This window comes from Schizophyllum commune (assembly GCF_000143185.2).
Source record: "Schizophyllum commune H4-8 unplaced genomic scaffold SCHCOscaffold_5, whole genome shotgun sequence".
Taxonomy (NCBI): Eukaryota; Fungi; Basidiomycota; class Agaricomycetes; order Agaricales; family Schizophyllaceae; genus Schizophyllum; species Schizophyllum commune.
The window spans coordinates 2,885,775-2,908,112 of NW_026089542.1; the positions used below are offsets into that span (position 1 = coordinate 2,885,775).

General features: G+C 58.1%; 8 protein-coding genes and 1 non-coding gene across 9 annotated transcripts; 3 read left to right on the forward strand and 6 right to left on the reverse strand.

Annotated features, from left to right (window-relative positions):
• Positions 1–30: 30 nt before the first annotated feature.
• On the reverse strand, positions 31–1,864 carry SCHCODRAFT_02624145 (NAD(P)-binding protein). The gene is made up of 10 exons (XM_003038200.2): positions 1,618–1,864; positions 1,537–1,562; positions 1,234–1,453; positions 1,135–1,147; positions 838–1,076; positions 703–779; positions 631–647; positions 455–565; positions 375–403; positions 31–319 (listed from the first exon to the last, which is right to left on the reverse strand). The coding sequence occupies exons 1-10, from the start codon at positions 1,639–1,641 to the stop codon at positions 218–220; spliced, it is 858 nt and encodes a 285-aa protein (XP_003038246.1). The 5' UTR covers positions 1,642–1,864; the 3' UTR covers positions 31–217.
• SCHCODRAFT_02624151 (uncharacterized protein) lies at positions 1,852–2,995 on the reverse strand. The gene is made up of 5 exons (XM_003038201.2): positions 2,765–2,995; positions 2,624–2,712; positions 2,372–2,503; positions 2,231–2,311; positions 1,852–2,173 (listed from the first exon to the last, which is right to left on the reverse strand). Exons 1-5 carry the CDS (start codon positions 2,951–2,953, stop codon positions 2,014–2,016), a joined length of 651 nt encoding a protein of 216 aa, XP_003038247.1. The 5' UTR covers positions 2,954–2,995; the 3' UTR covers positions 1,852–2,013.
• Positions 2,996–3,213: 218 nt separating this feature from the next.
• On the reverse strand, positions 3,214–6,218 carry SCHCODRAFT_02624153 (nucleotide-binding domain-containing protein). Its single transcript, XM_003038202.2, has 10 exons — positions 5,465–6,218; positions 5,130–5,414; positions 4,930–5,075; positions 4,808–4,876; positions 4,677–4,750; positions 4,372–4,531; positions 4,159–4,248; positions 4,010–4,106; positions 3,798–3,958; positions 3,214–3,746 (listed from the first exon to the last, which is right to left on the reverse strand). Exons 1-10 carry the CDS (start codon positions 6,117–6,119, stop codon positions 3,366–3,368), a joined length of 2,118 nt encoding a protein of 705 aa, XP_003038248.2. The 5' UTR covers positions 6,120–6,218; the 3' UTR covers positions 3,214–3,365.
• A 247-nt stretch (positions 6,219–6,465) lies between these two features.
• SCHCODRAFT_02667289 (uncharacterized protein) lies at positions 6,466–8,182 on the reverse strand (the record flags this gene model as incomplete). Its single annotated transcript, XM_050346577.1, has 3 exons — positions 6,466–6,660; positions 6,711–7,324; positions 7,381–8,182. The coding sequence occupies 3 exons, from the start codon at positions 8,180–8,182 to the stop codon at positions 6,466–6,468; spliced, it is 1,611 nt and encodes a 536-aa protein (XP_050200734.1).
• A 1,302-nt stretch (positions 8,183–9,484) lies between these two features.
• Positions 9,485–10,463, forward strand: SCHCODRAFT_02624161 (uncharacterized protein; the record flags this gene model as incomplete). Its single annotated transcript, XM_050345224.1, has 3 exons — positions 9,485–9,595; positions 9,974–9,988; positions 10,209–10,463. Coding segments are annotated over exons 1-3 (332 nt in total), but the record flags the coding sequence as incomplete, so codon positions are not given.
• A 12-nt stretch (positions 10,464–10,475) lies between these two features.
• Positions 10,476–12,833, forward strand: SCHCODRAFT_02624163 (glycoside hydrolase family 43 protein). The gene is made up of 6 exons (XM_003036838.2): positions 10,476–11,026; positions 11,081–11,131; positions 11,226–11,751; positions 11,808–11,950; positions 12,009–12,112; positions 12,230–12,833. The coding sequence occupies exons 1-6, from the start codon at positions 10,698–10,700 to the stop codon at positions 12,769–12,771; spliced, it is 1,695 nt and encodes a 564-aa protein (XP_003036884.1). The 5' UTR covers positions 10,476–10,697; the 3' UTR covers positions 12,772–12,833.
• A 198-nt stretch (positions 12,834–13,031) lies between these two features.
• On the forward strand, positions 13,032–20,042 carry SCHCODRAFT_02498316 (uncharacterized protein; the record flags this gene model as incomplete). The annotated part of the gene is made up of 17 exons (XM_003036839.2): positions 13,032–13,096; positions 13,146–13,521; positions 13,571–13,698; positions 13,753–14,224; positions 14,279–14,371; positions 14,422–15,090; positions 15,141–16,073; positions 16,125–16,529; positions 16,580–16,656; positions 16,706–16,995; positions 17,049–17,203; positions 17,256–17,543; positions 17,602–17,789; positions 17,838–17,895; positions 17,943–19,373; positions 19,425–19,797; positions 19,852–20,042. 17 exons carry the CDS (start codon positions 13,032–13,034, stop codon positions 20,040–20,042), a joined length of 6,192 nt encoding a protein of 2,063 aa, XP_003036885.1.
• A 280-nt stretch (positions 20,043–20,322) lies between these two features.
• Positions 20,323–21,815, reverse strand: SCHCODRAFT_01142419 (GTP cyclohydrolase I). The gene is made up of 5 exons (XM_003038204.2): positions 21,654–21,815; positions 21,368–21,562; positions 21,198–21,307; positions 20,925–21,097; positions 20,323–20,813 (listed from the first exon to the last, which is right to left on the reverse strand). The coding sequence occupies exons 2-5, from the start codon at positions 21,498–21,500 to the stop codon at positions 20,687–20,689; spliced, it is 543 nt and encodes a 180-aa protein (XP_003038250.1). The 5' UTR covers positions 21,501–21,562; positions 21,654–21,815; the 3' UTR covers positions 20,323–20,686.
• Positions 21,816–22,243: 428 nt separating this feature from the next.
• On the reverse strand, positions 22,244–22,317 carry SCHCODRAFT_t101. The gene has a single exon. It is a non-coding gene; the product is annotated as a tRNA-Val (tRNA).
• Between the last annotated feature and the right edge of the window lie 21 nt (positions 22,318–22,338).

The following is a 22,338-nucleotide window of genomic DNA, read 5'->3' on the forward strand; positions in this document are numbered from 1 at the left end:
TCTTACACCCTGAAGGGACTTGCTTTAATCCTGTAATGAAGAGTGAATTTGTATATCCACTGGCAATTTGTGGCAATTATAGCAGTGTGCCACACAGCCTGAGACAGATGAAAAGAAACAGAGTAGACTGGTATACACACATACAGAACATACATCTTTCGTCTACACGTCTATACATCGTTCACAGATAGCTCTTTCTAGTCGATCCACCATGTAGTCAGATCGAGCTCGCAAGGCTGGCCGGCGGCTCGAGGGCGGGCTCGCCCAGAGGAGTTACGTAGGCCGCGGTGAGACCACCTTCAACCTTGAAGTCCTGGCCCTATGAGAACGTCAGTTTTTCTGCTGTAGGATTCGCTTAGTGCGTCTAGACCGACCGTCACGTAGCTGCTGTCGGAAGAGGCGACTAAGAAGTGGTCAGAGATCAGTATGGAGAGCATGGAGACGGGTTACTCACGGAAGAGCGCGCCCTTGGCGACTTCGATGGCCTCGCCGAAGCGACCCATCGGGAGGTGCACGAGGCGGCGGTCGCGCTTCTCGGGGGTGTTGAGGAAGTTCATGAGGAGAGCTATGTGAATCGGGGAAGGCGAAGGAGATCAGCACAACATAGCGCCCGATGAACGCGCTGCTTACGCGTCTTGAGGGGACCCCTAGCATGCAGACATTAGCCTCGCACCAGACCACAACGACCAGAAGTCAACGCACGGGCAGATCGAGTTCACGCGAATACCCTCCCGCGCGTGCACCATCGCGAGCTCGCGCGACATCGCCAGGACGGCGCCCTATCGACCGACACCTCGTCAGCACCTCTCCCTCTTCCGTCCTCACCACCCCACGCACCTTCGACGCCGTGTACGCCAGCTGCGGGGTCGCCGCACCCATGAGCGCGACGAAGCTCGCGGTGTTGATGATGCTCCCGCCGACTGTGAGGCCCTTCGCGGGGTCCGTCGGGTTCTGGCGCATCGCGAGGATCGCGTACTTGCAGCCCCACCAGACGCCCTTGAGGTTGATGTTCATGGTGAGGTCCCAGATGCGCTCCTCGGTGTTGAGCGCGTTGTCGTCCTCGGGGTGCATGATGCCTAAGAGCTCGTGTCAGGATCGATCGCCCCCCTTGTCTGTATGCGCAGGCCCACGCACCTGCATTGTTGAACTACACCACGTATTATAAGTAGGCGAGTCGATGAGGGGAAATCGTCAGCCCATTCATCATCCCCAACACCAATCGCCCCCACTCACCATCACGTCCAACCTCCCCCACTCCTTGACCGCGCGGTCCACGACGGCCTTGATATCCTCCTCCTTGCTCACGTCCGTCTTCACCGCGATCGCGCGCGCGCCCGGGATCTTCTGCGTAATCAGGTCCGCACCCTTCTGCGCGGCGTCGACATTGACGTCCGCGAGCACGACCGCGGCGCCCTCCGTCGCGAAGAGGACAGCGGATTCTAGGCCGATGCCGCTAGGGGGGAGGGTGTAAGCTTGGACGTGGCGGGAGTAGGGGCAGGGGGCTTGGGAGGAAGGGACGGGAGGGATGATACTAACGATGCGGCACCGGTGACGATCGCGACCTGAACGCGTAGCGGGTTAGCTTCGCGCACATCGTGTGGGACTCGATGATCGTACTTTGTGCTCGAGGCGGCCAGGCATAGTTGGTAGAGGTAGCAGGCGATGCGAGTGGGGGTAGAGGAAGAGATTGGGGACCGCTCGAGACGCGATAAGAGCGAAGCCCCCGCCCGCCCGCGCGTGCGCCTCACATTCGATCGCATCGCCGCGGCCGATGAGCAGATTCTGGCTGCGGGGTCTCTCGAACGGCGCGCAATCCCGAATAAATTTGCTCTAGCAATTATGGTCTTCGACAAGAACGCAGGGTCATCTGCCGAACCTAAAGCGTACCAGGCTAAGTATATCGTCTGCTAAACGTAGCCATGAAACGCCCTAGCGGCGCAAGTTGGTGAAAGTGGCGTACTCATTACACTCCATCTCGGGCCGATAAATACAGTAAGGATTTACTCAAGTGCCCTATAGGTCAGTCCGCTCCTTCACCCCGCCTGAACCCCGTCCTATCCACTGGGACCGGATCCAGTTGAACGCGTGCTCTGTGGCTGTCTCGACGGGGTGGTCGTAGAGGTACGGAAGCAACGGGACAACGGCAAGACCCGTCAAGGTAGGTCCCCATGCTCTGTGGTGAATGTTAGATGGCCAAGGGGACGAGGGGTTACACATGAGATGTACTGACTTCACGCGCGGGTTCTTCACGTTCGTGAATGCCTTCTTCGTCTGGGCGACAATGGTATGGATTGTCAAGGCAGGTAGACCCCTGGGAAATGCGAACAGAGTTGTCAACATTGATAGAGAGCTGACAACGGAGCGGACTGACATTGATGCTATGCTCTGGAAAGTTGCACGTTGCGTGGCGGCAAGCCCTAACCGTACTGGCTCGGAGAAGTTGGCAACTTCATCTGGCGTAGGACCCTTCTTGCTGGCTTTGTAGGTCTCGTAAGACACATCTCTGCAGAAAGGCACGATGCATTGAATGCGGGAAATGTCGGGGAAGGATGGTGCATAATGCAAGGCCGAAGAAATCCACTGGTCAGCAACACATCCTCGAGGGTACACAATCGAAACGCACCCAAGAAGATATGCCCAGGATACGCCGTATGCTGCAGTCACCACCCATGGCGGTACGACCGGGCGGAACGCCTCGCCGACATCGCTCGTCTACTCGACCGATTTCGTCAAACTTCGCCACTTCGACGCGTTAGGCACTCACGTATGCAATGTATCGCTGACCCGCACGCAGCGCTGTCCTCAGGCGCGCACCATACGCGAGGTAGCGCACCTGCGAGTCCGTCGAGTCCACGTCGTGCTTGACGAGGTCGTCGACCTCCGCCTTCGCGTCGCGCGCCTCGTCTTGCACGGCGAGCGTCAGAGCTTCGGTAACGGTATCGGAACCAGCCATAGTGGGTTGGTATAAGTGAGGGGGCGAAGGGAGCCTCTAGAGGTGGTCTATGGGATGTCGGGAGTGGCAAGAAGAGAAGTCTGAAGAAATAAGAAGGCGAGGGGAGGATAGCGATCCATCATGACGCGCCCGCCGAGGACGTCGAATGTCGGCACGACACGTGAACGTGGGGGTGCCGACGGGCCGCGGCAGACTGCCGAAAAGGAACAATAGCAAGCTACCGTCTTGTAAGTCAACGTCCTCGAAAGGCATCCCACTGGACCAGAACGACTGCTAGGAGCTCATCGATAAATAATGCGAGCACAAGTGATATCCACACGTTGTTAGATAGCAAAACATCCAGATAATCATGAACATCTCATCTAAACTAGTCCATGCTATCAAGCACAATTGTCAATCCCTCTCAAAATCCTCACAACTTCGACAAGTCTCTCCCCCACACCCCCCTCACAATCCAGTCAATCATCAACAGCGCCCGCGTCCGCGAGCTCACCTGCTCATTCCAATATACGCTCCGCCACGCATACATCGCCGCCAAGCCACCCATCAGCTGAAACTTCCCCAAATCGAACACCGCAGCGTTTCCGATGTACGCGAGGGAGCCCAGGTGGAAGTACTTGAAGGGCTTTGAGACCTCCTCGTCGGTGATGCGCGGGAGCTGGGCGGGGGTGGAGGCGGGGGTGGGCGTAGACTGGTGCGTGGAGATGTTGCCGCCGTGCTTTTCGCGGGCGAGGGCGAGCTTGTGCAGTTTCTTGCCGATGTATTTGCCCTGTTGGGAGGCGACTTGGGCGGTCTGGATGGGAGGTGAGGAATCAGATTATGAAAGGGAATCAAAATCACACACAGCAGGCAAAGAGGTGATCTTCTTCCCGAGATCCTCAAGCAAGCGGACGAGCTCATTGAGCTCGAGTGAGTTATCCGCATCAGAGTCGTACTGCACGAACAGGTCCTTGATCTGGGTTAAGTGCTCGTCCGCCATGGGTATACGCTTCCGGATTTCCTGGACTGGTGAACAGGTCAGGAGATCGCGTGAATGAAGGAACGCGGTCAACATACCCATAATCTCCCACTCGTTAAAGTCAATCTTGCCATTCTTGTCCTTGTCAGCGACATCGACCAGGTCCATGAAGTGCGACACCACAGAGGTCTCGATCTAACGGCACCATGAGCTTCATTACTTCGTTCCGCAAGCACAAAATACTGACCGTAGCACAATCCCCAATCGCATACACGCCGTCCTCCTTCAACCCCTTGACCCGCAAATACGCATCCGTCTCAATCGCCTTCTTGTGGAACTATTGGTCGCAGTCAGCTTCCTTCCTCTACCCAGCAACTCTCCTCTTGCTGGCAAGCAACGCCCTCTTCTCGAAGGCAAAAGTACAGAGACGATAAGTGAAGAAAAAAACCACAAAACCCACCTGATTCGGCAACAACTCCGTCACCCTATGCGTAAACGGGTTCATCGCAATCCCCGTGCTCCAGAGCACAAAGTTCGTCGGGATCGTCCGCTGCTCGAACTGGCCCGTCTCCTTGTTCTTCACCGCGTACATGACCTTGTCAGGCCCGATGAGGGAGACGCTGGAGGGTAGGGGGCGTAAGCGTATGAGTCATGTGATTCGAGGATATACGTGAGGCAGTTGGGCAGCGCGGAGGATCTGCGAATAGGACCAGGAGAGGGAGAGAGTGGCGCGGAAAAGGCACGCCAAAGATTTATGCGACGTACCGGGCGTTCGTAATGAGGTCGATCTCATCGCGCTTAAACTTCTCCTCGGCGTAGCGGGAGATGGCTTCCGAGTACTGCATGGAGAGTGCGTGTCAGCGGCGACACGAGGGCCGATGTTAGAAGGATAGTACCGTGTTCAAGATATGCTCACGGCTCTGAATCAGGTGGATGGAGACCTCCTCGCGGCAAAGCTTCGGGTACTGCAGATCATCGTCAATGTGGAGGGGAGGATCAGTCGGGACTTAAAGCGCACATATTGGATGATGTCCTCCTGGCACAAATCGTAGATCTCCGCTGCAGCCTCCACACCGGTCGGTCCACCGCCACAGACGACGAAGCTGAGCAGGCGCTTGCGCTCCTCTGGGGTAGTGGTAGGTAGGGACGCGATCTCAAAGTTCTCTGTGCGCAATCATTAGCGCTTCGAAGAAGCACACGGACAAAGTTACTACCTACCTAGGATGCGACGGCGGATTGACAGCGCGTCGGAGATGGTCTTCAGCTGGAAGGAATGCTCGAGGCCGGGCACACCATGCGTGGACGAGACGGAGCCGACTGCGATAACCAGCTTGTCGTAAGGAACGTAGATGTGGCCCTTGTCCGCGGTTTCGACCTCCAGCAGCCGTTCGTCGAAGACAATGTCGACAGCCTTGCCCTGGATGAAGTGTCCCTTCAAGCGTGCCATAATCTTGCGAATGGGTTCCATGAGCGAGCGAGCCTGGACAGTTCCGACGGCAGCAGCTTAAGGGATATAAGTTTAAGAGTTACATGCATTTCGAGAGGAGACATACAAGGCAATAACGGCGTGAACGTCGTATAGGTCTCCGCGCTAATAATAGTGACATGGTAATCGCCGGGCTTCAATTTCTCAATGACACCCATCGCACCCCAGCCACCGCCGACAATGACGAGTCGGGGCTTGGACGAGAGTTCGCGCATCTCGGGATCCTCCTCATCGCGGAGGAGGACCTCGACCACGGGGAGATTCTTCGGGCCACCTTTGTGCGGGTGTAGAGCGAGCGGGTTGACAGGGACGCCGTCGATGTGCGCGTCGGAGTAGGTGCAGGCGTCGTGGACGAAGAGGACGAAGGTACCGAAGGCGATGGAGGCGATGAAGCCGGCGGAGAGGAAGCCGAACCATTTGGCCGCGTTCAAGCAGCGGCGAGTGATCGTTTGCACAGGGCCGGGCGCGGTCGAATTGAAGCGTACGCCGAATGTCGGGTGCTGCAAGATGGAGGGCGTTGGGCGGGTCCATGCGTGTCGGGTGGAGGCGAGGATGGAGGGGGGCGCCTTCGCGGCGGTACGTGCCCTCGAGGGGGGGTTGTGGTAGCCCCTAGCGCGTGCCGTGGTGTCGAGCACGTTGCGCACGAGGGACGTAGGTCGCGCACGACAGGCGTGCCCCGCGAGACGCGCCTGCATCGCGACGGCCAGGCTTGCGGCTGGCATTTTCAGCGACGCGGTCTACGCTATCGACGAGGAGGAGGGTATGCAGGCCAGGTGGTCGTGGTATGAGCTCAAGGTGCGCTCAGTTGGAGACGCGCCGCCGGAGTCGGCGGGCGCGCATTGGCGGGACCTGATCGGTGATGACATCATCCCGACCAATGACGCTGACCGCGAGTCGGCCCGCCCGACCGGCTAAACTTGGAACTTCAACTTGTCCTTCTCCTTCGCGAGCTTTCGTTCGTTCGCAGGCGATCACAGCGTCGGGCGCCGTTAATGGCATATACCTGCGCAATGTACCAAACGAGACTTGGTTTCATCAATGCAGGTATGATACAGCTGTGACTTATACTCAAAGATACCCGTAGGAGGAAAGAGCGGCCAACTTCAGCAAGTCGGTCGTGTCTTCTTCATCTGGCACGCCCCATTTCTTGATCAAAACCTCTCTTTTCTCCTTCGCATCCTCGCGCATCCCCAACGCGTTATACACGGCCCTCCAGGCGGAGTTGAGGGCACCGAGCACCCAGGCATGGTGCGCCGATGTGGCCTGCATAGATGTCAATCGTGCACTTCGTGTGGACATTCAGAAACACGTACCTCTCCGGCTATGTGCAGCTTCCCTCCTGCTGCAGGGGCCTTGACGCTGGCGAATAGGCTACTGCCGGAATCTTTCTGACTGAACTGCGCCGGCCCGAAGAGGGCAAACGCGCCGCGCGCGTTCTCGTCGTTGTGCCAGTCATATGCGTAGTGATCAAGGAGCGGTCCAAACTTCTCGACTGGCACGCCGTGCAGCTGCGATAGGTTCTTCAGCGTAAGGTCGATGAGGACCTTGTCCGCCTTCGACCCCTTCACTCCCGCCGCAAGACCACCAAGACGCTGAGCATCCTGTGCCCACGTATAGCTCGCGAGCAACACACCGGGGACTTGGCCAGACGACGAGAAGCCGTAGGATGGGTAGACGCAGGTACGGATGGGAAGGTCGGTCGACGACATGCCGCCTTTGATCGGGCCATGAGGCATGATCTTAGGGTCCTCCCACCAGCGCGACTCGAACTTCAGCGCGATCTTGGTCGAGGTGTCGTAATTCAGCGAGCGAATCGCCATGCGCTGCAAGTAGGAAAGGTCTCCCACGGGTATATCGATGCCCGCGAGACAGCCCATAGGCACGGTGCAGATAACCTGCGAGTATTCCGTCGTAGTCGCCTTTCCATCTGGGTAACAAATGTAGTCAGTGAGGGCGCACAATATGAAGCGTTCTTTATCACACCTGATTTCTGATAGGTCACCGCCATACCCTTCGGGGTGCTCGCAAGGTTCGTCACCCGCTTCTCGGTGAGCGGCTCCGTAGAGATTATGCTGATCATCTTGCGAGTGATGATGTCGGAGCCTCCGTCGATGCAGTACCAACTATAGCCTAGGCCACCTTTGGGGTTTCGCACTGCGTCCACGCTGCCGAAATCCATGGCGTCCATGACACTCTCGACGAAAGCGTCGTTGTAGAGGCCGGTGGCGGTTTCGAAGGTCTCAAGCCACTGGACCACCGCCTCGGGCAGAGGATTCTCCTTTCTGCCGCGCATGTACGCGCGCGTAGAGTGCGAATCCTCTTGTTGAAGAACAGCCCATGCCTTCGAGAACTTCTCAGACTTGAAAAGGTCGGTAAACGGCTTATACACCTCGGCAGCAACGCTATCCGCTCCCCAAGCGACGTAGGCAGAAGGCACAGTTCCTCCATTCTCGACGGAAACATCGAAGATGTCGTTGGATTGCGCGACCCCTGGGTAGCGTCGGCCGTTGTAGTGCTGGAACGTGTGTTCCGAGGAGAACTTGTACTCGATGAGAAGTCCATCTTTATCAAGCTGGAGCAACTCGAAGAGGTCGAAGACCCGCTTCATGAAGCCGATATTGGGGTAGCGCATCGCACCGATGTCGATGTAGTCGTAGCGCGCAGGAGTGTTGATCGGTGCGGTGGCGCCTTTGTCGCCGTTGAAGCGGTGAGTGTAGATGCGCCCGCCAATGCGGTCGCTGGCCTCCAGAATCTCGTACGGAATACCGAGACTATCGAGGATCATCGCCGCATAGAGCCCAGCGCAGCCAGCGCCGACGATGCAGATGGGGAGTTTCGAGGGCGTAGGTTCGGAAAGGGGCAAATCGTACGGAGCCTCGACGGGGAGCCGCTGGCGTCCTGGTTCTTGGCTATCTGGATGGTCATAGTACGACTTGATAGTGTCGCGGACGACGGTTTTATAGGCTTCCGCCCGTACGGACCGGAAGGATTGCGAGCGAACGGCGTAGGCGGACTGTTGCATGTCGAATTGCTGTTGGATGGGTCTGTAGCTCAGAGAGGTTGCTTTACAAGCGGGAGAAGGACTCACTCGATCTCAGACTGGGCGAGTGGGTGAGAGCTGGCATTCGGGCTCACCTCACCCAGTATTTATACGGTATCTTCTACAAGACATGGTCTAAAGGAGGATCCCAGGACGATATGCATTGATTTGATTGAACATTCTGTCAACTGACACGATGCGCCATGAACGAGCGCACTTAGCGTACTCGAGTAGGTGTGTAAGGCATCCGGAATGGAGGGGCGATTGACCTTAGATTGACTGGTGACTATGGCAGGTAATAGGACCTGGAGGATCTTCAACGATATATAGGCTTCATCTGGTAATCTCGCCTCCCTTATCATCCATTCCATCTGTTTCTGGTGCAACGGCGCGCATATAGGGGATGTCGAACGGCCCCACTGACCTTCTAGTGACATGCCTTTGCGCCCGACTGCGTGGCATCGTCGCCTCAGAGCGCTAGAGACAGACATCTGTCAGGCAATGCATGCATTTTAGATAGAAACTCAGTACGCTGCTCTTGCCGCTGCTCGGGATGAGGGTGGTGGTGGAAGATCGGAACGAAGAGCATTCGGTAATTGCCGGACGCCCTTACGGACGACGTCAGCAGTGAGCCTCAGGCCTCAGGTGCGCCCGCACCCCCGCGGCATCGTCCCCGACGGACGCTGGTCATCTGCCCAACATCTGCTGGTCGTTCCTGCTTGCTCATAGCTCCGTTCCTGCTCGTTCGCGATCCCGTGGAGGACCCCGGAATATACGCACATAGGCCGTCCTGGAAAATCCGGCTCTAGCGCCTATTTATCCGCTTTTTTCTTGGGCCCTCGACCCCCAGATTTATCCGTTTTCCGGAACGGCCTCCAGGGACCCCCAGGATTTATCCGTTTTCTCGGGACGGCCTTCAAAAATGGCAATAAAATCGGGAAAAATCTGATTTTTTTCTCACAGGGTCCCTACGCGCTTTGCGCGTAGCCTCTGCAACGAAAGAAGGTTGAGACGTATGAATGAGAAAGTTAATTGCCTCCCATAGCCATTCGAGGTGCTACCACGCACCGCTGTCCTTCGAATATCGAGCCTGCCAATGGTAGAAGGTGCCAATGGACACGAGAGGTTGTGTAGGGTGCTACTGCCCACCGAAACAAAGTGGTCAATTAGTGTACCGGTATATGGGCGATATAGTGTCCGGAAAATACCTGTATACCAAAACGGAAAGCTTCAGGCCGAGTTTGCTTCAAATTCGGAAGCTAAGTGTCGACCGCGCAAATTTGCGAAGGTTTGGAAGGGACTTAGTCGTGGGGAGCCCTCGCCATGACCTGCATAGGGCCCATCGTCGCTGCACGTGGACGGCTCTATGTCGTTGCCGTTTTCCGTCTCCCGCCTCCCGCCTCGCACGTGGCAACCGACAGTCAACGGCGACACCGCCTCGGCGCTTCGCTGCCTCACAGAGTGGCCCACAGATAGCTAGTGCATTGTATAAAACCCTGTTGAGCGCCTTCCCGCGGCCTAAACACCGCTACATAGGCCGCTGTCGTCGTCGTGAGTACCGACGAAGGGCGCATCAGAGGCGCACGGCAAGTCCCGGTGCACCTCGAATGGGACACATGTACCGGCTCGGACACACTCGACTAGGGAATGAGTCACATATGGCACGTTAAACGACTAAGTCCCTTCCAGACCTTCGCAAATTCGCGCCCTCGACACTCAGCTTCCGATTTTTGAGCGAACTTAGCCTCGAGCTTTCCATTTTGGTGCGCAGGTATTTTCCGGACACTATATCGCCCATACCGGTATCGCGTGCGTCTGGTTTGAGGGTAGGTCGGAGGTTCGAATCGACCGCCCGATATCCACTTTTTCGGAACGGCCTCCCCGTCTCCCCTGTATATATCCGCGTTTTTGAACTGGCCTTCGAGCCCTCAGGCCCCCAATTTGACCGTTTTTTGGACCGGCCTACCGGCCGGGAGCCCCACGATTTATCCGCACCGCTGGACGGCCTATATGCGTATATTCCGGGGTCCTTCCCGTGGCCGTCCCGACCCACGGGCGCATATGGACGCGCCATGGACCTCGTCGGAGGCGCTGATCGTTGAAATTCCGCCGGTGTGGGCTGGTACTTAAGTCGAGGGCGGAGGCGGGGGTCGCGCGAGGTTGCCTCCCACACCTTACAAGGAACCCCCAAAGCTTCTCAACGACCTCGACGTCTCTCACGACCAACTTACGGAGGTATCACTGCCGCGCCTGCCTCACGATGCGCGCCTCCCTCTTGAGTGCGCTTCTCGCGCCTCTCGCCGCGTCCGCCTTCTACACCGACGGGACCTACACGAACGATAACCCCTCCACCATCGCCGCGGACCCCTACGTGCGCTGGGACGTTGGCACTGGCGCGTACTGGGCGTACAGCACCGAGGGCGCGGACGATGGGTGGCTATTTGGGATCTATACATCCCCGGACATGGCTACTTGGAGCAAGGTTCCCGGTGGCGCGATCAAGAATGAGACGGATTCAGGGATATGGGCGCAGGATTGGTTCTGGGCGCCTGAATGCTACTACAATGAGAAGACCGGGTGGTATTTCCTGTACGTGATCTCACTTGGAAAGCTGTACTTGTGTTCCTGACCCTGCGTGCTCAGATTCTACGCCGGTCGGTACACAGAGCCCAAGGATGTCGCTGCATACTTTGAGTAAGATCCCTTTTACCATCCACGCGTACCCACCTATCCATCCCTCCCTCATCTTCCTAACCCTCCCCCCTCATCCTTATCACACCCTTCACAGATATCCTGACTTCGAAGAAGCGAGCAAGATCGGCGTTGCCGTCTCCCAATCCCCCTCCGGCCCCTTCGTCAACATCGAACCCAATCCCATCGACTACTACCCCTTCGACCCCGACTATCACGACATTAACCTCCTCATGGACGCGCCCTACCTTGTACCGCCCTCTACTCTCGCCGAAGGCCAAACCGCGCCCAACGGCACCTACATCCCGAGCATCGACGCGAACGTGTTCTTCGACGATGACGGTTCTATCTGGTTGTTCTTTTCGCGGAATGCATACCGCAACTGGATTTGGGACGACGTGTTTGAGGAGTACGTGGAGGAGAGCAATATCTATGCGGTGAGGTTGGACGAGGGGTGGTGGATCGACCCGGAGGCGAAGACGATGCCGAAGGTGCATGAGAGTTTTAGGGATGTGCATGTTGGGAAGCCGGAGGGGTGGGTGCAGTCGGTGAATGAGACGTATCCGGGCCCGACGAGGAAGGATGGATGGGTGCCAGTGATTTCGAGCAAGTTGCAGCCGCAGGTGAGATTGCGTCGGTGGTGTCAAGGTAGAGTTGATGCTGAAGACCGTGTGCGTAGGTGTGGGAGAATGCGCATGTGCATGATTATGCGGCGAGCAATGGGACGAAGAAGAATCGCAGGTGGTCGGAAGGGTCGACGACCATCAAGCGCTACGATTCGGCGGGCAATCCGGTCTATTTCTTGACCTACAGCGCGAACAAGTGAGTCGACATTTGGTCTAACGCAGTGCTCAGACGCGATACTGATATGTGCGGCTAGCTACGAGTCCCCAGATTACGGCGTTGGCTACGCGTATGCGTCCAATGTGGACGGACCCTACGTCAAGAGTCCGTCCAACCCAATCCTGTCGCAGGACCCCAGTCGTCAGTTTCCTGATTCTTTTACTCTCTCTCGCCTTGCCTTTCTTGCTTCCTTCCTCTTTCCTCCCCCTTCTCAATCCCTCCACATCACTGCGACTCGCTGACATATTACTCCCCTAGGCTCCGTATACTCGACCGGCCACGGGTCCATCATCGGTGCGCAGGGATCCGACAAGGAACTCTTTTACCCTCACCACGCCCGCCCCTCCGTCAATGCCACGCGCTACCTCTACAACGCGCGCCTCTTCGTCGAGCCTGATTCCCTGTATATGGGGTTCGGCTCCGAGGCGGGCGACCTGCGGTGGCCGAGTGGGGTGGCGCCGTTAAGCATTTCTGCTACTGCGGCGGCGGTGGGGAACACTACGGGTTCGACCAACAGCAGCGCTAGCACGGCGTGGAACGTCACCGTCTCGAGCGCGTCGGGTGCTGCCTTCGATCTCTCGCAGCCGGGGAACAGGCTGTTTGCTTGGGTCGAAGGGGATGAGACGGCGGAGGTGCAGGTGAATGGAAGCACCGTCACTGTCGGTGGCAAGCCTGCGGGAGATGTGAAGATGGTATTCCAGAGAGCGAGGGCGAACGAGACGGAGCCGTGGAGGAATGTGTCGCAGGTGGAAAGCCTGAGTGCAGACTGGGAATTTGTCGCAACGACGTTGACGAGTTGATTGTAGCTCACGAGTCTCATCACTTGTAGATATATGATTTTGAGAGAAAATTTCCGAGTGTAGCCCAAATTTTAGATGGAGGAAACTCTTTGGAGCCTGTGGGTGCTCTCGGCAAGCGCCGCATCCCACGTGCATTTCCCGAGAACAATTGCATGTGATCCTTTCCTTTCTCGTCAGTGACCATTCTCTTGTTGTTTCGCGGCGCGCTTGTCTGTTTGCCACAGCCAGGAGCACCGCAACCCTCACATATTTCCCTCGTCATGGACACCATCGCGAGCGTGCAAGCATGTCTTGCGAAATGGAACGCAGGCGGCGGCGCGAAATGGTGCGCCGCACACGTTCTCCGCTCCGATGATGCACTGACCTTCCCCCAGCCGCGCCCTCCTCGTCTCCGCCCACACCGCCCCGGCGGGTATGAAGACTCAAGACACCCTCCTCACCGCATATAACACCCTTCTCTATGGCATGTTCACGACATGGGCGCGCGGGCGCGTGCTCGCGATCGACGAGTTTGTCGCGCTTGTGCAAGCAGTTGTGAATGAGCTGCCGTCCTCCTCGGCCCATCCGGTCGCCAGCACGATTGGGGACCAACTGGTGGATATGCTCTGGTCGGTGGACGCGGAGCTGCAGGAGACGCTCGCGGACGCCACGAAGGCGGCGAGCGAAAAGGCGGACGAAGCCACCGCGAAGGCGCTAGCGAATGCGGAGAAGGATAGGGATACGATGGTCTCGCTCGTAAAGAAACTATTGGTGTGTAAACATAACTCGCGAACAAAGAATAACGTCTCACGGGGAGTAGGAGCGCGAGGTGATCAGCAAGACGTGCTGTCGGGAGCGCTTCGATAACCACTTCCTGGTACTCGTTGGACTCCTGGCAGTAGTCAAGCCATTCAACGACAAGGAGATCCGCAGGCGCACTGCGCTCTTGTGAGTCAAGCCGGCATATAACTTCGGACGATGTCATTGACACATCGGATGTAGCTATAAGCAGCACAAGTTTAACCTTTTGCGCGAGCAATCAGAGGGTTACAGTAAGCTTGCTACGGAAATCGCTGGAGCCCTGGGTCCCGCGCACTCACCTCAGGATGGCCGCCCAACCGAGTCTCCAGAGGACCTGCAGAAGCGCGTGAAGCCGATTTGGAGCAAGCTCATCAGTCTGGTCGGGTACTTCGACTTGGATCCGAATCGCGCTCTGGACGTCATCTTGGACATCTTCTCTGTACACTTGGCGACGCACTCGACCTTCTTCCTCGCGCTGTTACAGTGCTCGCCATGGGCTGCTCCGCCTGAGAACCGGCACCCACCTGCCCAAATCACGCCTGACATGTACCGCGGGAAGAGTCTCGACGAAATTCTGGCGATGACTGAAACTGTAAACACCGCGGCAGTCGATCCAGAGCATCGCCCGCGTATACTAGCGCAGGTGCTTGGCTTCAAGTTCCAGCACTATCAGGTCAGTATACAGATCATCGATACGTGTCATACTTTGCTTAGTTTCGCTGCACAGAAAACCGTGACGACCACACCAGCCAATCTCTATTCTATGGCAGCAGTTCTAATACACGAAGGCTTCATCACGCTCGAAGGCCTTTACCCTCACGTGAGTCCCATCCTCAACGATGTATCCCAAATGTTGAGCCTATCTTGAAGCTCGCACCGGAGGACGGCGACGATATGCACAAATATTACGAGGAGTACGAGGAGGATATGCGCGCCAAAAACCGCGCTGCACAGAACAGTCTCCTCGCCGCCGCAGCTCCTCTCGACTCTGGCTCATCCAACCAGCCCCCGCCACCACCGCCCCCTCAGCCTCTCGCAAAGAGGCTCCCGCCAAATCAGAAGGCCGGCCTGGCCAATGCCCTTCTTTCCGTCGGTGCACTCCGCCCCGCCCTCTACATCCTCTCCCGCCACACATGGCTTGTCGACAAGTACCCCGAGCTCGCCGACCTGCTTATCCGTGTCACCCATGTTGCTATCCATGACCTCAACCAGGCGCGGAAGGCCGAGCACTTCAAGGGTAAGGATTGCAAGGCCGACTTCCACCAACCGCGCCTGCGGTATGGGAATACGGGCATGGCGCCGCCGCCGGCGAGGAAGCACCTGCTGACGCTGGTCGCGCCCGTGCCGCCGTGCACGAGCACGAAAGAGTTCGTGTTCTTCTTTCCGCAGTGGGACGAGTGGGTGCCGAAGTGCCGGTCGCTGCAGGATATTCCGGATGTGGTGGAACCGCTGTTGAGGTATATTGGCGTGCACCTGTACCGGGATAGTCTGCTTGTGTCGAAGCTGACGAGGTTGGCTTGCTCGCAACTTCACCCTCTGGTAAGGAGTTTGTCGTGTTGTTCATTCATAACATCTAATACATATTCTAGCGCGATGCTGGCCAGATTGACGATCCCGCCTTCAAGTTCTGGTTCAACGCCTTGCGCCTCTTCTTCCTTCCGGCCCTCTCCATGACGCGTGGCAACGCTGTCTTCACCGTCGACGTCTGGGGCCTCGTCAACCTGTACCCGCCAGAGCAGCGCTGGCAGATGTACGGCGAGTGGCGGCATCACACCTATGCCAGTCACAAGGAACTCCAGCTTCGCCGCATCCAGGTGGATCGCGAGTCCAAGGGCATCCTGCGCCGCCTCTCACACCAGAGCATTGACTCGCTCTCCGCTCCGATGGCCCGCCTCTGCCACACGAACCCGACGATCATCTTCACGAACGCGGTCGGCCAAATTATGGCGTACGACAACCTCGCGGCTGTCTTCATCCGCGCGCTGCAGTTCAGCACGCTCATGGGCCTTGACATCCTCGTCTGGGTCGTCCTCGATGCTTTCTCGCACCCCACCAAGCCGCGCGTCAAGGACGACGGCGTAAACCTCTCCGACTGGTTGCAGAGCCTGGCGTCCTTCACGGGTCTGCTGTTCCGCCGGTTTGGTCCGGATATGAAGCCTGTGCTGCGATATGTGGTGCAGCAGCTGTATGATAACAAGACGTCGGAGCTGGTGGTGCTGAGGGAGCTGATCTGGAAGATGGTGGATATTGAGCCGCTGCCGTCGTTGTCGGACCAGCAGGTGCAGGCGATGGCGGGTGGGCCGTTGTTGAGGGCGGAAGCTTTGGTGTCGACCAGGCGGGGCAACAGCAGCACGGACTATGAGCGCAAGGCGACGGATAGCAAGGTCGCCCAGCGTCTCATCGATGCGCTGCTCGACTCGAACTTGGCCCTCCCTCTCCTTATCCAAGTTGCGCAGCACAGGCAAAATGCCTTGGAGCGTGAGACGCTTCCTCTCAAGTCGCTCTCCAACCTGTTCGACTTCGTGCGTACCATCGCCATCGTTTCTGCATCTTTGGTGACTAACATCCCCCAGATCCACGGCGTCCTCCTTCAATACCTCGACTTCCTCACCAACCCCAAGGTGCAGTCGATCACGCAGTACGAGAAGCGTATTCTGCCCTCTATCCGCGAGCTTGGCTGCATGTACGAGATTGCGCCGCCCATTTGCTGGCAGATCGTGCGTCCCGTGCTGCATGCGCAGATCCTGCAGTCGGCGCTGGAGCAGGATGACCGCATGTCGGTGGAGAAAGAGAAGAGTCTGAAGGCGGCGCTGGCGGCGGCGAAGAAGGATCCGGCGACGTCGCGGGTTGCTTCGCCCTCCGTGGATAAGCCAGCGAGTGAGGTGAAGGTCAATGGCAAGGCAGAAGCGGCGGAGACTGCGGACGTCTCAATGGATGTGGATTCGTCGGCGAAGGTGGTGAAGCCGAGCGCGTCTGAGGTTTGTTCGTCGTATTTTCCGTGTGGAATACATTGCTAAATTGGATGCAGGGACCATGGCTTCCGCAGCTATCTGCCCTCTTCGACGACGTGAGGAAACTTTCGCCGGGTGCTTGCGATGCGCTAGGGTGAGTTTGGGCTTCGCATTGCTAGCGCTTTCATTGACCTCCATCACAGTGTTGGTTTCTATACCACCTTCTGGCAAATGTCGTCCTATGATCTCGCGCCACCCCTTGAACGCTACCAGGAAGAGGTCAACGCCTTCCGGAGTCTCGCTAATCAGGAGGACAGGAAGTACCAGTCCAGCAGGCATTCTCCGGCTGCGGCGTCGATGCACCGCAAGCTGCGCGAACGATATCAGCGCACTGTGGAAAGCCTCACGCGCGAGTTGAAGGAGCACACGGTGTCGCGGACGTTCACGCTGAAGCGTTTGGTACGCGAGAAGCAGAAATGGTTTGTGGGCAATCGTACGTGAACTTGCTATAATAAGCTGTGTTCGCGCTTCTCAACGTTCCTACAGCTAACCCCAGGGGCATTCCGAGCGCATTCATTGAGCAATGTTTGATCCCTCGTTGCTTCTTGTCGCCCATGGACGCGGACTACTGCGTGCAGATGATCAAGGTCTTGCACACGCAGGGTACTCCGGGTTTCTGGACAATGAAGGTCTACGATCAGGTATCTCAGTTCAACCTTTACAGCGGACGCCGTCTCATCATGTCCTTGTCAGCTTTTAGGCGAGGCCGTAAGGGTGATCCTCTTCACCTGCACAGAGTATGAGGCCCGCAACTATGGCCGCTTCTTGCGCGGTGTTTTGTCCGACTTGCTTGCCTGGCACCAGGACGAGTCGCAGTACCTCACCGACAACCGTCTGAAGTCGAACGAGAAGACGTGGATCAACCCGGGAATGATCAAGACCTGGAAAGCGGACAGCTCGCGCCACATCAGCGTCTCAGATGTCGTTGACTGGAAGACCTTCCGGCAGTTCCTGAGCAAGTGGCACAAACGGATTTGCGCTGTAAGTGATATGGATAGATTGAACGCAGAGCCGTGACCACAGCTGACCATCTGTATAGGCCATCTGCAGGGGTCTGCAGACGCAGGAGTTCATGCACGTGTACAATACCATCCTTGTGCTCAAGGAGATCCTTCCTGTGTTCCCGTTGAACTCCGTGGACGACACTTGCGGGATCAAATTGTCATTGGCCGTGGACAAGGCCATTGCTGACGAGAAGAGAGGCGACTTGAAGATTCTCGGGAAGGCGTAAGTGGCGAAAATACGCGTATGCGGGCATGACTTACTCTGTCCTAGGTATGCCGCTGCTTTGAAGAGCCGCGAGAATCTCTGGGCGAAGGCTGGCGCCCCACAAGTGAGTATGAGGCACAAGTTATGTGTATGATTACTGATTGTCCCTAGACGAGCACACCGTCGACTGCCTCTCCTGCACCCGCACAGCGCAATGGAGTGGCACAACCAAAGCCGAATATTCCTGCCAAGCCTACTACGCAACCCATACCTGCCAAACCTGCTCCCGCGACATCGACGCCGACCGGACCTCGTACGCAAACGTCGACGCCCGAACCACGAAATGTTCCCTCTCCGGCACCCACGGGTACCGCTGACCGCTCGTCTCACCTCAAGCTTAGTGTCGCAGGCGTTGCTCGCCCATCCGTCGTCAAACGAACGCAGGCACAAGAGGCGGCTGCGTCTACACCCGACAAGCCAGCCGAGAAGCCCAAGGCGCCCGAAGCTTCTGCCCAGCTGCCCGACAAGCCTCGACAGTCGGAACAGCCGAAGGAAGCTCCTCATCCCATCCCGGTCCTCACGGGCGATCCACCCCGTTCGCCTCGCGGCCATCGCAACTCGCCTCGCTCGTCGATGCCTCCACCGCCTATGCCTCCACCTGCGAACCCGAGTTCGACACCGTCCGCCCAAGAACTTCGTGATGCTGCGAAGCAAAGCATGAACCGCAATGTCCCAAGCGAACCAAGAGGTCAAGGTACCTCAGCCACGGCCTCTCCTCGTGTGCGCTCGCCATCACCGAAGAGCCGTCCTGGTACCCGGAATGCCAGCCTTGAGAGCCGTGGCAGTGGAGGCCGTTCACGCACCGATGGTCCGTCATCGGATGACAAGCGCGACTCCTCGAGAAATCCCAACGGCCGCGACGCGCAACCTCTTGGACGCAGAGATAGCGCGAGCCACATACATGGCGAGCGCTCTGGACGTGATAGGGAGAAGGACGGTGATCGTGAGCGAGATCGCGGTGAACGTGGCAGGGACCGTCGCGGTGAACGCGAGCGGGACAGGGATCGTGACCACCGCGATAGAGATCATCGCGACCGCGACAGGGACCGCCACCGGAAGGACGAGCACCGCAAGGACGACAAGGACCGTGACAGGGATCGTGACCGCAAGGAGCGCGAGAGCAGTCGCGCGGCTGGCGCGCGCCAGGACGAGCGTTCCACTACGCGCCAGGATGACCGCGCTTCCGCACGGCAGGACGACCGCGCCTCTGCCCGACAAGACGCGCGCCCCGATGCCCCCGCGGCCGGCCCAGGGCGCCCAGCGGCGGAGGAGGGCCTCGGCAAGCGGCGCCGCGGCGACGACGATGTGAGTGCACCCGACCCCAAGAGGCCACGCTCGGCTGAACGCAGCCAGAATGAGCGGGAGCGGGGACACCGCTCGTCGCGCCGCGAGCGCCGGGGCGACGAACGCGGCCGGCGGGGCCCCGAACACGAGGGGAGGGATCGCCCGCGTGAGCCCGGCGACCGCAGGCGGCGGGACGTGCGCGATGGCCCGGCAGAGGGCGCTGCGGACAGGAGCGGCGGGGCTGCTCCCAGTGATAGGGTGAGAGTTCCTCCGACCGGTGGCTGATGAGTTGCTGACGATGTATTGTAGGCAGCAGAGAAGCGCGTACCCGAGGGCCCGGCGGCGACCACTGGCGCGAAGCCACCCCCAAGCGCGCCGTCTGCACCTCGCGCAGAGCGCAACCGAACCGAGAGCACCAGCGGGCCCCCACCCTCGGCGCCTGCAGCCCCTTCGCAACCCGCGGGTGGTACGCTGCTCTCTCGCCTCGACAAGGCTCCGTCGCTGGGCGGTGGACGGCGGGACGAGAGCGCTCGGCGGGATGATGGTCCGCGTGGGGAGGCTGCTCGCGGAGATGGTCCACGACGAGACGAGGGCGGCCGGCGTGACGACGGCCCTCGGCGCGATGAAGGCCCCCGGGGAGAGGGTGCCCGCCGCGAGGAGGATCGCAAGCGGACCTTCGCTGGTGAGCTGCCATATCTCACAATCGATTCAGAACAGATTCTGACTGCTTCCCCAGAACGCGACGACGGGCCCGACAACGGACCTGCCGCCAACGGCGATGGGCAGAATAAGCGCCAGCGCGTGATCCTCCAGCGCAACCGCTACGGACCCAACGGCTCGAACGTCAACGCGATCAACAGCTATCTGGGCGATGGGTCTGGCTCCTCAGGGAGGAGTGGCGGCCGTGGGGGGAGGAGGAAGGATTGAGAGATGTAGGGACTGAACAAGCCGAGCCAGTTTCAAAGCTGAACGCGGCGAGACTTGTACGCTTGGAAGTTGGAGGTGCATAACGAGCTGATGAATGATGTCGGTTGTTGTAATTTATACGGTCCTGCTATCACACGTCCTGTCTATGGCATTGCATAACAACGACGCAGGCCTATGTTCGTGCTGTACAGTTCTGTTTGTTGGTGCGAATGTCCTCTGGCCCGCTGCGTATTAAAAACCAACCTCAGAACGTGCCCAGCAGACGTCGTCAGGTCGATTTTGACGCATGAATCCAAATTACCTGTGGCGTACAGATTGATTCAGACCCCCCTCCCTTCCTCCTCCCCTACCCACTCCGCATACAATGATACATAAATTATGGCGATGGATACAGTAACATATATAGGTGAATGCGTACAGATGCCGATTAGATGAGTAGTTGGCGGATTAGTAGATGCTAGGGAATGTTGAATTCCGTGTAGGCGGTGTTGAACGCGCTTGTGGTACAACTTGTGGGTGTGTAGGAGGGGTGGATGGTGAAAAAGGTGGCTGGTGAGGGTTGTAAGAGAAGTGTGGTAGGTGAGTGGCGAGGTAGGGCTATTGCTCGAGTCGCAAAGGGCCTGACTATTTGAACGAGGATGCGTCTAGTGCTTGATGAGCGTCAGGAACTCCTCCCGCGTCTTCTGCTGCGTGCGAAAGCAGCCGAGCATGCAGGAGGTGACGGTAAGCGAACCCGGCTTTTGCACGCCGCGCATCGTCATGCAAAGGTGGCTGGAAGAAGAAACGCGCGTCAGCACTCGAGATTAGGCGAGAGGGACTAGAACGCGCAAGGAAACCACGATGCGCGATGTGAAGAGAAGAAAACAGAACAGGACCACTCACGTCGCCTGCATGACCACGGCTACTCCGCGTGGCTTGATCGCCTCCTCGACGGCAATGGCGATTTGCTTTGTGAGGCGCTCCTGGACTTGGAGGCGCCGGCTGAAGGTCTCGGCGATGCGCGCGAGCTTGGAGAGCCCGAGGACGAGCTTGTTGGGGATGTAGGCGATGGAGACCTGGAGGATGGCTTGAGTATGTAATTGGAAGAAGGGGGAAGGAGAAAAGTGGAATATAATGGGGCACAGGGAGGGAGGAGGGGTCAGGAGGGGAACGCACCTTGCCAGTGAAGGGGACCAGATGGTGCTCGCACAGACTCGCGATGTCGATGTCGCGCACGATGACCATCTCATCGTGATCCTCCGCAAACACGGCGTCGTTGATGACGTCTGGCGAATCCGATCGTCAGTTCGCCTGCGCGCAAGCACGAGGGGTAGCGAACCACATACCGACCAACCGCTCCTCGTACCCCTTCGTGAGGTACATGAGCGCCTGCGCGTAGCGGATGGGTGTGCGCAAGAGGCCCTCGCGGTCTGGGTCCTCGCCGATGCACTCGAGGATGGTACGCACGGCGGCGGCCATCTTCTCCTCGCGCGCCTGGTTTTCGGCGGCGGTGGCGTTCAGGCGCAGGACGGTCGACTTGGCTGGGAAGGGGTTGTGAGTGGTGATGATCGGTGAAGCGTTATACGAGGGTGTATGGTATAGGCCTCTGTAAATCAAGAAGGGAAAACGCACCTGGCCATCCAAGCCCGTAGTCATTCGGGGGAAGTGGTGAGCGTACCCCCTGCTCATGCGCCGACGGTTGCAACTCCTTCCCCGGCGTCGCAGGGCCCGATGTCGGCCTGAAGCCATACCCCTCGTGGATCACCGGTGGTGTACTAACGAACGACGGGCCCGCCTTGGGCTCGTTCTCGTGCTCATGCTCCTGTTCCCCTCCCTCCGCGTGTGGTGCCTTCTCCTGCTGCAGCTTGTGCAGTTGTTGCTGCAACATCGTGCCGTGTGCAAGCTGCTCCGCTGGGTTCATTGTCGCGGGGTAATATGGGGGAGGATGTCTCGAGTTGAAGGTGCAGGAAAATAAGAAGGGAGGGCTCGAGACCAAAGTATTGTCTTCGCCGATCGCAGTTGCCTCTCAGATCATGATGACTGATCGTAAGCGCCGCGCTGGAACCAGCGGCAATTCACATTTCATTCATTTGGAGGATGGTTCAGCTCCAAGTCCACTTGAGTCGCCCTTAGTATACTTCGACGTAGGCTCATCGCAGGTGAGCCAGAGGTATAAATCAGCAAACGATGGAGGAGCCAAAAACACCGACCATCCCTGTCAGTGAGTCGGCCCAGGTTCGAACTGAGGACCTTCTGTGTGTTAGACAGATGCGATAACCAACTACGCCACCGACCCTTGGAGGCATATCCCTCCGTG

Bases quoted from the DNA above. Each gene is read 5' to 3' on its own strand.
- SCHCODRAFT_02624153 (XM_003038202.2), bottom strand. From the start codon at position 6,119: ATGCCAGCCGCAAGCCTGGCCGTCGCGATGCAGGCGCGTCTCGCGGGG. The intron at 5,415-5,464 runs GTATGTCTCCTC...ATATCCCTTAAG, and splicing joins GTTCACGCCGTTATTGCCTT to CTGCTGCCGTCGGAACTGTC. The intron at 4,532-4,676 runs GTACGTCGCATA...CCTACCCTCCAG, and splicing joins GACCTCATTACGAACGCCCG to CGTCTCCCTCATCGGGCCTG.
- SCHCODRAFT_01142419 (XM_003038204.2), bottom strand. From the start codon at position 21,500: ATGGCCGCCGCCGTGCGTACCATCCTCGAGTGCATCGGCGAGGACCCA. The intron at 21,098-21,197 runs GTGCGTTCCCCT...GCCATCCTCCAG, and splicing joins TGGTCCCCTTCACTGGCAAG to GTCTCCATCGCCTACATCCC. The intron at 20,814-20,924 runs GTGAGTGGTCCT...TTCTTCTTCCAG, and splicing joins GCCGTGGTCATGCAGGCGAC to CCACCTTTGCATGACGATGC.
- SCHCODRAFT_02624163 (XM_003036838.2), top strand. From the start codon at position 10,698: ATGCGCGCCTCCCTCTTGAGTGCGCTTCTCGCGCCTCTCGCCGCGTCC. The intron at 11,132-11,225 runs GTAAGATCCCTT...CACCCTTCACAG, and splicing joins GATGTCGCTGCATACTTTGA to ATATCCTGACTTCGAAGAAG. The intron at 11,752-11,807 runs GTGAGATTGCGT...CCGTGTGCGTAG, and splicing joins CGAGCAAGTTGCAGCCGCAG to GTGTGGGAGAATGCGCATGT.
- SCHCODRAFT_02624151 (XM_003038201.2), bottom strand. From the start codon at position 2,953: ATGGCTGGTTCCGATACCGTTACCGAAGCTCTGACGCTCGCCGTGCAA. The intron at 2,312-2,371 runs GTCAGTCCGCTC...CGCATTTCCCAG, and splicing joins TTCCAGAGCATAGCATCAAT to GGGTCTACCTGCCTTGACAA. The intron at 2,174-2,230 runs GTCAGTACATCT...CATTCACCACAG, and splicing joins GTGAAGAACCCGCGCGTGAA to AGCATGGGGACCTACCTTGA.
- SCHCODRAFT_02624145 (XM_003038200.2), bottom strand. From the start codon at position 1,641: ATGCCTGGCCGCCTCGAGCACAAA. The intron at 404-454 runs GTGAGTAACCCG...ACCACTTCTTAG, and splicing joins CGCCAAGGGCGCGCTCTTCC to TCGCCTCTTCCGACAGCAGC. The intron at 320-374 runs GTCGGTCTAGAC...ACGTTCTCATAG, and splicing joins CCGACAGCAGCTACGTGACG to GGCCAGGACTTCAAGGTTGA.